Source organism: Camelus bactrianus, chromosome 13, assembly GCF_048773025.1.
Source record: "Camelus bactrianus isolate YW-2024 breed Bactrian camel chromosome 13, ASM4877302v1, whole genome shotgun sequence".
In the NCBI taxonomy this organism is placed as follows: Eukaryota; Metazoa; Chordata; class Mammalia; order Artiodactyla; family Camelidae; genus Camelus; species Camelus bactrianus.
In genome coordinates this window covers 49,058,208-49,070,412 of record NC_133551.1, presented here as the reverse complement: position 1 = coordinate 49,070,412, position 12,205 = coordinate 49,058,208, and the positions used below count along the sequence as shown (strand labels likewise).

Sequence of the window (12,205 nt, the reverse complement as noted above, 5' to 3'; positions counted from 1 at the left end):
AGGAAAATTCTTGTCGTTCAGGTCCCTTCATAATCTGATCCCTCCCCTCAATCTTGCCAGAGAGGCTCAGAGTGGGAGTCAGGCAGGTTGCTGTCTATCTCAGTGCAGGACTTTGATGGGGATTCATCTTCCGTTCTTGGAACTGTCCCCACCCACACTTTCTGTTGCCTTCTGGAGGTGCTCTTTCATTTCATGTGTGAAGAGAGAAAGAGCAGTCTTCGAGGGGAGACATCTGTTTGTCAATGAACGGAACAAAACAAACAAACAAACAAAACCTGAACAAATGTTTTGCCAAACCATACAGCAGAGCAGTGACTCCCAAGACATCCACTTGCATCAGAACTACCTGGGAGACTTACGTAAAGTGCATATCCCCATTTCTCAGCCCAGGCCACTGCTGTGAATCTCAGGAATGGGGTGGCGACATGAGACTGCATTTTTAAGCCTCTCAGGTAATGCTCTTATCCGCTAAAGTTTGAGAATCACTACAGTAGTCTGGGAGCCCTTACAGGTTCAAGTGTTCCCAAACAAATAGGATCAGACTGGAAGAAATATGTTCTCTGTTGCGTATGTTTAATATTCTTTGTAATGTTTTGTTGCAGGAATATACTTTTGCTTTTATGAATCAATGAAGCACACTCAAAACTTGAGAACAAAAATATGTGTTAATAGTTTAAAAACTGTAGTAGTGTATCACATCTTTTTGCTTGTTAAACGACAGAAGAAAACCTTAAACAGCACTCTGAGACACCAACCCCAGAGATCAAAAATACCCCCTTTTTTTTAAAACCATAGACTTCACACTCTTGTGCCTACTGTAAAAATGAAGTAGATAATGTAACAACTGCAAATAGTTCAATTAAATTGGAATAAGATTTCAATTTGGGTGTCAATTTAAATTATTTAAGCCAATAATTATTTAAGCATTTAATGGAATCAACACACTTTTTCACAGTCACGCATGAGTATGCAAAATAAAATATTCGTCTTTTCACTTAACTTTACAGGTCTTGAAGCTTTCACAAGAATTTGAACAATTAAATCATTTTACTGTAGGGAGAAAGACTGCAGCTGCTAATTTAATTACAAGTGAAAATATCTGTAAAGATCTTGTGTCTAAATTACCAAATTTGGAAGTAGACGTTCAAAGCCCAAAGGAAGAGAGGAAGGAACTCTGGTAAATTAAGAAAATACCATATCATGTTAATTATTTGGGGGGTGCATTTTATTTGGCTTCATTATTATAAGAATTTGACAATAATTTCCAAATTATGTGCATGGAAAGGTTAGTTCTAAGCATTCCCCAAAGTGTTTGTTTTTTGATATGTTATTATATTTTTGAACTTTTGTTCTGCTTTTAAAATAAATACATGCTTTTTATAGAAAATTTGGAAAGCATAGGAAAGTATAAGGAGATTATAATAATCCATAATTCCCACCAAGGAGAGACGTTAATGTCCTAATTTTTCTTTCCTGTCTTTTTTCTGTGCACATACATATGTATGTGTTTTTTACATTAAGACTATACTCCGCAGAGAGGTTTGTTTTTTGCTGTTTTTGTTTAGCATTGTATTTGATCATTGTTTTGAGAATTTTTTTTCTGTTGTTGTTAATCTTTCCCTCTAACTCTTTTATTTCTACTTCTCCACCAAAAGTATCTTTCAGAGAAACTTTTAAGACTTAGACAAATGCATTACTCTGTTTGGGCACAAATACTAATAGATGCAATCAAATTTTGGGCAAAAGCTGAGAACTAGATCATCAAAAGGCAACAATAGATGTCAGTTTTTACTTCTATACCGTACTGAAGGATACATCTTCAGTGAACTGAGAAACTATGGCCTAGGTGTAGCCAAATTTTTATCTTTGTAAATGTTCTAAAATAGAAGAGATCGTTTTGCTAGTTTTCAGCCCCTGAATTTTATGCCCTCTTAAAAACTGGTTTTAAGTTTAGAGTGAGCTCTGAGTCCAAGATTCACAATCATGGAACCTAGTTGCAGATGTGGGAAGAACACACTGGGGAGATGGTGGACAACAGGTGTAGTCGTGGTCACAGGAGCAAAGAGCCAAGAAGCTAGGTCACAACATTTAGGTCTGTTGTAGGGGAGAAAAAGAAAGTCTAGTCTGGAGCACTAGAATAGTGTATCACAGGACTTTTGAAGGAGATAGTTCTAGTAACTCTGTATTAGGTGAACTGGAGAGGAAAGACCAGTTAATCTGAATATTAGCCACAGATAGTTGTCTAGATTAAGTGGCAGTGGAGATGAAATGGCCAATCTGAACGCTGAATGCTTTTTAGAGAAGGAGTTGACATTAGTAATCAAAGCTGATAAAAATCCACCCAGCTGATTTGGGATAATTGACAGGGATGCTTGCCACAGGGAGCAAGGCTGTGGCCTTAGTTCATTCGGAAGTGGGGAATCTTGCTATGAAAAAGATGCTGGACTTCTCTGTAAAGAGCCTCTAGCTGCCACCTGTTTCTATGACTTGGTCCAAACTGCTTCCCATCACTGGGACTATGAGAAGTCTACATATCTGCCATATGTTTCCTCTCTCCTCTTCTTATAGTGTTTCCCTGCTTGCTTATCCTTGGTGCCCCCCTTCACAGCCCCCACTTATCTCAGATCCATCACACAATCACAGTCAACAGTAAATTACATGTCTGCCGTGTCAGGTACTGTAGGTAGATACTGAGCCTACAAAATAAGACAGATCCTATCCTTATGGTCCATTTTGTCTGATGGGGAAGGTGAACAGTTAAACAGAGGAGCATTGGATACTATGGGAGCACAAAGGGGGGTCTCTGTCCCAGGCCCACAAACCAGAAAATATTCTTAAAGGAAGTGACAAATTGAGTCCTAAAGTATGAGGTATGAAAAGCCACACAAAAAGACAGGAGAATAATTTTCAGGGTAGATGTGACATGTGCCAGAAAAAGGACGATTTGTTTGAGGAACTAAAAGTGACCTCCGTGCTGCTGTGGCATAGAGTGTGGGGAGAGGAAATGGGGAAGGAGACAATGAGAATGCAGAGGCTGTCGGGGGCCTGATCAAGAAGGAACATGAACACCTGCTCTGAGGAGAGTGGACAACAGGAAGCCACTGCAGGGTTTAGTAACCAGGAGAGACACAGATTGTGCTGTAGTAAAATCACTCTGCCTGCTGTGTGGAAAAAGGATGGCTGGTACCAGAAGGAAGGTAACTAGACCAGTAGGAGGCTGTTACTGTAATGGTGTTTGTGAGGATGGAGAAAAATGAATGGAATTAAGAGGAGATGGAATCAGCAGGACCTGGGGATTAGTGTGTAGGAAGTGAGGAAGAAGGGACTCTAGGTTTTGAGTATGGGAACAGGTTAAGGAAGACTTTTGATTTTCTGGTTTGATGGTGTCATTCAGTGAGTTAGGGAATATAATTTTGAGGGGGGAGAGACAGGAGCTCAGCTTTTGAGACGTTGACTTTGGAGCACCTTTGGAACAGCCACGTGGGGATGCGCAACAAACAATTAAATTTGTGGGTTTGGAGGCCTGAAGAGAGGCCTGGGCTAGAGACAAATTTGAGAATCATCAACAAGCAGATGGTAGCACAGGTCATGTGATGGATAAGATCGTCCCATATCTTGCTTGTTAAAAACACTGAAAGGCAGGAAACTAAGGAGACAAAAGGCATACTCCCAACAAGTAACTGAGAGAGAACAGCAAGAGAAATGGAAGAAAAGTCAGGAGAGTGTGTTACAGAAGCCAGGTTAAAGAGTATTTGAAGAAGAAAGAAATAGTCAAGGGTGTCATATGCTGCCAATGAGTCAAACAAAATAAGGAATAAAAAGTGACTGCTGAATTTAGCAATAAGATGGTTGGAGACTTTCACAAGAGCATTTCCAATGAAGAGCAGAAAACCGATTGCTTCCTAGACCCCATCCCATGGGGTGGTGAACAGTCTTCAAGTGTATCTAGCTTCCTTTGGGAGTAGGAAAAGGTAAGAGTTTTAGAGGATGGAAAGAATTGTTATTTTATCAGAAATTTATTTTTAAAGCATTTTACTCTTTATCTCATGTTGTTTTTAATCACTTGACTGTGTTATCTTTAAAAAACTACTGAGTTCAAAATATGTAATTTTTTTGTACAGTGTTAGAGGGATTTTAAAAGGAAAGAAAAACTCCATAGACACAATTCTCCTTTCCAGTTTTTTCTGTATCTACATTTCCCATAGTGTGTATTATGTTTATACACGTGAAGATACATATATATATGTTTATTGTTCCACCATTTTACTTTAATAAGTATTTCATGTTGACAAATAATCTTTATATCACTTTCAAGTTGGCTTATCTTTAATTCTCTTCGCCATTTCTGTCTCCATTTAATCACTATTTTAAATAGCATGGTTATGTGTATTATTATACATTTGCCTTTTTTCTTCTTATTAGTTATTTTATTGCAGTAAATTCATTGGTATTAATTATTCAGTAAAAGGGTCCAAACATTTTTATGGCTCTTGATCTGTATCGCCAAACTGCCTTCTTGAAGAGTTTGAGCGCCAAATCTAAAGGGCACGTTTGTGTTCACTCTCCTTTTCACGCACTCTCTCTAACCATTGAAAGTACATCCCCTCACCTTGGCTTCTATGGCTCGCAGCCTCTTGATTTTCCTCCTCCCTCTCTGGCTTCTCAGCCTCCTCTTAAGGCTCCCAGGCCTCTGCTGGTTCCTCGCAAGTTTTTAGGCTTCTGCGCAGAATGATTCTCCTCTTCCTCTCCACCTTCTCCCTGGCTCGTCGTATCCAGACCCCAGGTTCCTGCCCACAGTCTTCTGTATCTGTCTTCACTGCAGGCATGTCTCCAATCTGTATCCATATTCCCTCTTCTAGGACTACCATCCACTTGCCCATTTGCCCCAACCAGAAATCCAGGTGTCACTCATTTTTCCTTTCTCTCCCTCACCTGCCACATCTAATAAATGGCAAATCTTATCAGTATTGTCTTCTCAATATCTCTAGAATCCATTCCTCCTTTCCATCCCCACTACCCTATTATATTCACTGTTGTTTTGTACGTGGGTCATCACAATAGTCTCTACTAGTTTCCCTGCCACACTGTGTCCAAATGATTCTTCTAAAGCACATTCTCTCTTTTGCCTCCAGAGTTTTACCTTTCTTACTTATTAAGTCATCCAACACCCTCCCCGCTACATACACACACACAGGCAAGCATGCACACACCCCTACCTTTACGTTTGCCTACCTTGTACCTATTCATCCATCCAGCCGCATATGACTTACTGTTAGTGTAATGTAATCACTTGTTAACTTATCCTCATTTCTCACTAAATTGTAAGCTCCTCAGGGGCAGGGATTATGTCCCACTGTAGCCCTAGTGCCTGCCAAAGTGCCTGGTGCCTATTGAATGATTTTTAAAAAAAAAAAACCTTTATAAGCTGTGTCTGCCCAGGGCCATACTAAAAGTTGAAAAAGTGAAAAACTCACTTAAACAGGTTGTTTGTCTACCCCTGTAGACCAAAATCTATAATAGGTCATTTCCTTGAACATGAATAAAAAAAGGATATGACTTCTTTTTAAAGTTTTATTTCCAAGGAGAAGATAGCTGCTCTGCTGTAGAATTCAAGCTGAAAACCTTGCTTGCAGTACTTTCTTTACTGGTAGATTTTTTCCCCTCCACATTCTGCTACTATCATGAACATTTTAATAGTTTTTTATTATTATATTTGTGCTAAGTCCCAAATTAGGGGAAAGTAAGCAGAAGGAAATCCCAGAGGAGGCAGTAAAGGAGGGCACTTCTCCGAGAGAGGGACATAAGGAGGAGGACTCACAGCAGAAACGAGACATGAAGGGTGAAGAACAGCAGCGGACCCTGAAGCCCGAGGAGGCTGTGAGGCTTAGTGAGGAGCTGAGCCGTATGAATCCGAGCCTCCCTCAGTCTCAGAGCTCTGGGAACAGCTCAGATGACAGTAGCGCCCAGGTAGGTGCCGTAAACACGTGCTCCGACTGGGTCCATTTCCTCTGATCAGCTGAGGATGTCAGCTTAATTTTTATATCATTATTAACATATATCTGTTGGCCAATATCATAACCATGACCTGAATGTTAGTACAGTAGCAGCCCCCCAGAATACATACATATATATATATATACACCAAAATCTCCACTAAGCCCATCACTTGCGCTTTATTGTAAAGGGTTCTTGGGCTCCATCTAGGCTCAACAGGAAAGTGTGCTGAGTGATTGTCAGTGTCTGACCCGGGCAGGTGGGATAGGGAATGGCAGGATTTATGCCACATTTTCTCTTCCTGGTACGTAGCCTAGATATACCAAATACTTTGTTTAGGTGGGGGAAAGACCACTGGCTTGGAATTATTTTAAATATGGCTATTGCTAGGAGAACTAAAAGGAGTGACTACCAGCCACACCTCCGTCCTTATACCTCAATTTTACAGGTTCCCTCTGTACAAATTAAGGTTTCCCTACACACACCTTTCTAGGAATTATTTTGAGATCCACAGAGGGAGGCTTTGTACCCACAAGTAAACCAACTTCAAAAGACTGATAATAATATATCTGAGAAGTGATTCAAGTATACATTTCAAAAACAAGAAGACTATGAGTAAAAGAAGTCAAAAATATATTTGAAAAGAGGTTTGGATATAGAGCAAAAACTAGGCAAAAGTCATAATGAATGGAAAATGCATACCTGAAAGGAGATTCAGATACATTTGAATGAGAAAGGGCGTCCCTGGATTTGTTCAGAAGACCAAAAGGAAGTATGATACTGGATATTCAAAAAGAGGTTAATTTGACACCTCCCAGACAATCCCTTTATTAGACAGTGATTCAGTGTGGGAGGCTTGGACAGAGGCTAAACACCATGGTCAGAAAGATGAGAAAATCTTTGCCTATGAGCTTAAAATGATCAGGTACTTTTAGAATAATGAAATTTAGAGTATGAGAATTCACACCGTGGTTAATTTATTAATTTTCTCTAATTTACCCTTTCCCATTTTTGAAGAATTATTTCTCAATACTCAGGGAGGGGGAGGTGAAAAACTATGACATATAAAAATCCTATGGGAAATCTGGGAGAATAGCCACTTTGTGAAAGGACAAATTTATATACGACTTAGCCTCTTAAGGTTTCCTGAATTCTTGCATAGTTTGGTAATTTTTTTCCATAATAATGACTTTGAATTATTGAAAAAAGTATGTTATTCTTATTCATTCATTCAGCCAGTAATTAATCGAGTATCTTTGATGTGCCAGGCCCTGTGTTAAGGTAGATACAGCAGTAAACGAGATAGATGTGGGCCTCATGGGAAAAAAAAATGACATATTTGTATTTAGAAATTAACATTTCCAGAAACACTCACACACAATTTTGTTTACTTCTTCAAGCAAGCAAGGAAGAAAATGCACTTTAGGCAGCTCTTTCCTGCAATATGCTGCGCAGTAATCATTTCAGAACCCCTTTCTGTGTATAGGGTTCTTTGATCTACTGATGGCTATCGATTTTTCTACTTTTTAGTTCTTGTGTGTAGTTTTTAGTCTTCGCCCCTGTTGCAGATTATAATGCTAGTACTTTGCTGCTATCCATGTGTGCTGTGTCTTATTAGTCTCATCATGTGAAAATTGAACCAGCTGTAGGCTGAGACCAGATACCAAACTTTAAAGAATTCTCATAAATGGCAAATACATAGGAAAAAACTCTGAGAGCCTCTATTTTGAGTAAGTATGTGAGCTATATTGCTCATACGTATTTTGTGATATCAATCGTGGCTGCTGATTGCTTTGGGGGGCTTAATTTTTGCTGTTCAACAGTAATCCAGGTGAGGTTCCAGTACCTGAATTCTAGATATTACTTTCCCACTGTTTTTGAAACAAGTTTAACTACCATTAACTATCTTAACTTCGTAGGTTTAAAATGTATTTCTTGTTTTTTCATAACATTATTGAATATTTATTATGCTCTAGGTGCTGTACTAAATACCCTGTGTATATTAAGCAATACGATGACTCAAGAACATGATTGCTCCCACTTTATAGATGAGGAAACTGAGGCTTTAGATAGGTTAAATAATTTGCCTCAAATGACACTTTGTGGTGGAACCTAGGTCTGTCTGCCTTACAGCCTGACCTTTTAACAGCCATGTCATCTGCTTCCACTTGCTGGGAAATTCAAAGAAAGCATATGTTCTCACGTCAAGCTAATTTCCTAAGGAAAGCTGGCAAGCTGGCTCCTGAAGGCCCTCCTAGGGTGTCTGTCACAGATTTGGTAAATTTATTTGGGATTTAGCCACTAGGCTTGCAGTCTCCAAAACTTTGATGTAATAGCCCTCCTAGAACAGATCTGAATCTTAGGGATAAACTTACATTAAACCAAACATTCAAGACTGTTGGTAAAATCCAAATGTCAATTAGTTATTCTTCTGTAATAGTTGATAAATATCATTTGAGCATGGTTAGACGAACAGTGCATTTACTCGTAGAGAGCTAAGAAAGACAAGTCAAAATCCGAATGACGTTTGATGAGTAGGGAGCCGGAACAAGCAGACTTAGTTTGATGACTCACATATTCACAGATTTTGATAGCCTCTTCCACCCACATGGACTGGATGAGAGTATCTAAAGCCAGTCGTCTTTAACTTTCCACAATAGGAATGATCTTGTCATTGAAACCTGTATATGAACTTGGTTCATGTTAAACTTTAATTTTATTTAAATAATCTTTTTCATTTTAAAAGCTAGGTTTTAAGCCTATAAAATTAAGATAATAACTTGTTTTATTTTAATTCTTAAGGAATCTTTCAGATGGAAGAGATATTAGGCACCATCTGCTCTCATGCCTGTAATTTGCAGATGAGTAAACTGAGACTCAGAGAGGATCACTGACATAGTAAACCTGTTCATTGATTCCCAAAAGACCCCTATGTACTTTGTGCTCTTACATGATTCCCAGTAGCCTGTATGAGTCTTCATGCCTCTGCAATAACTTCCCGGGGGGAAGTAATCAATGGGTGGAAAAAAACAGAGATCTTTACGTTGACCACTTGACTGGCTAACTGGGAGCTTCTTTAGCAGTTGCCTTTCTTGGAAAGTAATTTGCATGTCTACTCTGGCAAAGTGATTGGACTGGAAAACATAAGCAGGAAGAACTGCCATTCTGGCTTTCTTCATCTTCAAAGCAGGCTAAAACTTCTGTACCTTTGTCCCATTGGTATAAATGGGGGCTTCTCTTGTTTTCCCTGTTTTGGTATGTTAAATGGCTGTATAGGCTGGTGATTACTAATTGTTAAAAGCTTCTGTATAATGGTTAAATAAGAAGGAGGGAGGATTGAGGCTTTCCAGGCATCAGGAAATCTCTTGTTTTCAGATGGAAGAGCACAGTGTAAAGTTAGGTAGCCTCAGCCGCGCTGGGTAATGTAACTAAGTGCTTATTGCGTAGTAGGCACCGTGCTCAGTGCTTACATGTGCTACCTTACTTACCCTTTAGCTCCATCCAGTAGTTATCACTGTATCCACATTGTACGATGAGGAAAATGAAATGCAGAAAGATTAAGTAACCTTTCCAAGATCACCCAACTAAGTAAGTGAGTGTTGAAACCCAAATGTATCTAATTCCAAAGCTAAGGTTCTTAAGCATTACCGTATAAATACATTAAATTACATTAATACATATAATTACATTAAGGAACTTTCTCTAGGGATCTTAGAGACTTGCAGCTCTAAGACAAGCAGATTAGATTTAGACTGCCTTTCTGACTAAACCGAGATAGGAACTGAAGGGCTAACAGGACGTGGGGAATTCTGTGTGGCAGTTCTGTTGTGAGCAAGATAAGCTAGAATAATGACGTGGGTTTTTCAGAAGGTCTTGGACAGGAAGCACACTGGACCAGGAGTCAGGAAAGTCTAAGCATCTTATCTTATCTATTCAACTGGATACGGTCGAATTTTTTGTCTACTCAGCACGCCTGCGTGTGCCTACCCTTTAGAAAATCTAAGTGATTCCTTTTTGGTCACGGTAGTTTTATTGTGCAGGAGGGACCTGACAAGAGAGTGTGTTGTTGAGGAATAACTGAAGAATCATCAGGTAGTGAAAGGAAAGTGATGAGGAAGGCTAGGGATATACCATCTCCTGCTAGATGTTCTCTTCCCCTTTGCCAACACACACCACGCCACGCGCACACACACACACACACAAACACACCCACTCTCCTTCTTCCCATATGGACTCTTTGAACTCCACTTTTAAAGCATGTTTTACTCTAAAACTGTCTGTGCTTCTGTTCTCCTTCATTGATATGAAAAATAAGAAAGTCAATTTTCTACACTTAACTTGCTTTTGTTCACCTAATTTCTTTCATATTTTGACTCTAATATAACAGGAGTCAAATTGTATGAACATGTACAGCTAGCTGTAAATGTAAAAGAGTAACATGTTGTAGGTGAGCCAACTCTGAAAATATTTCCATGTGAATATTCACATTCTGACAGTTCTAGTTCTGACAGCCGAAATCCACGTTTTACCAACATTCTTTCAAATTGTCCATATTTCACTTGTAAAACTTTTGCTTTAGTATCCATCATCTGGAGAAAAACTGAAACACCAGCAGCAAGAAACACTTCACCAGAATTTGCACCGGCTCCAGGTTCTATACAACTCAGCTGAAAAAGAGCTTCGATACGAGCGAGGAAAGAACTTGGACTTAAAGCAGCACAATAGCTTACTTCAGGAAGAAAACATTAAGGTAACCCCCAACGGGTATATCCTTTATTGAAGGGTCTCAATTGCTCAGTTGAACCTGGGGATAAGCGAGTCAAAGTTCCTCGGCTTGATAGTTCATAATAGAGTCCCCAGGGGAGTGGGCTATGTGAACTATCTGGTAACTCCCTCCTTTAATTTTTCCCTACCAAGTAGGTACACAGCTCGGTTGTTTCTCTATTATTGAAGGGGTGTGTGTGCTGTCAGCCTGTAAATATGAAGTTTTTCAGTTACGCGGTCTTAAATCATTCCTAGAACTTTTAGTACTTACTAAATGTCAATGACCTAAACCAGATCTCTGGTGATACTGCCCTAATTCTATCTCTGGACATATTTATCCCTAATAGATGCATTCATTATTACTGGTTGGTTGAATCAAGTATCAGCTGCACCAAGGTGCAAATCATGAGAGAAAAGTTGTTCTTCCTGACATGAGTGCCTCTAAAAGTTAGGGGAACATTCAGCCAGACGTGCTTGTTTTAAAATAAGCTATGTAGAACTGCCATCCACAGATTCATCTAAATTTTATGAACCACATAAACGTTCAGAATGAACCACCATGCAAAACAGAATTTTTCTTTTAATTATAATCTGTGAGGTACCTAGTTTCTATAAGCCCCTATCCAGGGTTCTGGAATTCAGCATTCAACAAATATTTATTGAGCATCAGTCCTACACCAGGCAGGCAATCTCATCAATACTGAGGGTTCAATGATAGGCAAAACAGACACAATTCTTATTTCATGGTGCAGGGGTCAGCACACTTTGGCTTATGGGTCAAATCCTGCCTGCCTTCTATTTTTGTAAATAAGGTTTTATTGGCACACAGCCATACCTGCTTATTTACGTATTATTGATGGCTGCTTCTGCATTACAACAGCAGATTTAAGTAGTTCCAACAGAGACCATACAGACCACAAAGGCTAAAATATTTACTACCTGGCCCTTTATATGAAAAGTTTGCCACCCCTGGTGCAGCAGGATCAATGACCTTATTCAAAAAATGACATAAAAATGGACTAAAAAAAGTTCTCTACTTTTTAAGAACTCACAGTCTAGTAGGAAAGACAAAGAGGAAAACAAATAGTCATTTATCTCAAAACTGCATGGGAAGCCCTTCTGAGAAGTTCTAGCATCCAGGATTATGTGGATAAACTTCTTCCCTATCCCCACCCTTTATGGTTTTTTGAATGTTGATCACATTCCCTCAAGCCTTTGTAGTTTTTTTTTTTAATTAATTTTTTTTTTTTTTTGCCAGAGGTAGAGGGGAGGTAATTTGATTGATTGATTGATTAAGTGGAGGTACTGGGGATTGAACCCAGGACCTCATGCATGCTAAGCACACACTCTACCACTGAGCTATACCTTCCCCACAAGCCTTTGTAGTTTTAAATTAAATTCCAAATCACATTTCCCTGTAGGACAGCCTCCTACTTTTCCCTTCAAA

The 12,205-nt window shown here is 39.2% G+C and overlaps 1 protein-coding gene across 2 annotated transcripts in view; it reads left to right on the top strand.

Annotated features, from left to right (window-relative positions):
* The window catches only part of CCDC30 (coiled-coil domain containing 30), a 104,659-nt gene that overhangs the window by 53,548 nt on the left and 38,906 nt on the right, over positions 1-12,205 (top strand). For both annotated transcript variants that reach the window (XR_012511329.1, XM_074376688.1), the window contains exon 10: positions 10,574-10,744. Coding sequence is in view for 1 of the 2 variants with exons in the window: in XM_074376688.1 (XP_074232789.1) it covers positions 10,574-10,744 (171 nt within the window). In the remaining variant the exon portion in view is untranslated. The remainder of the gene's footprint in view (positions 1-10,573; positions 10,745-12,205) is intronic.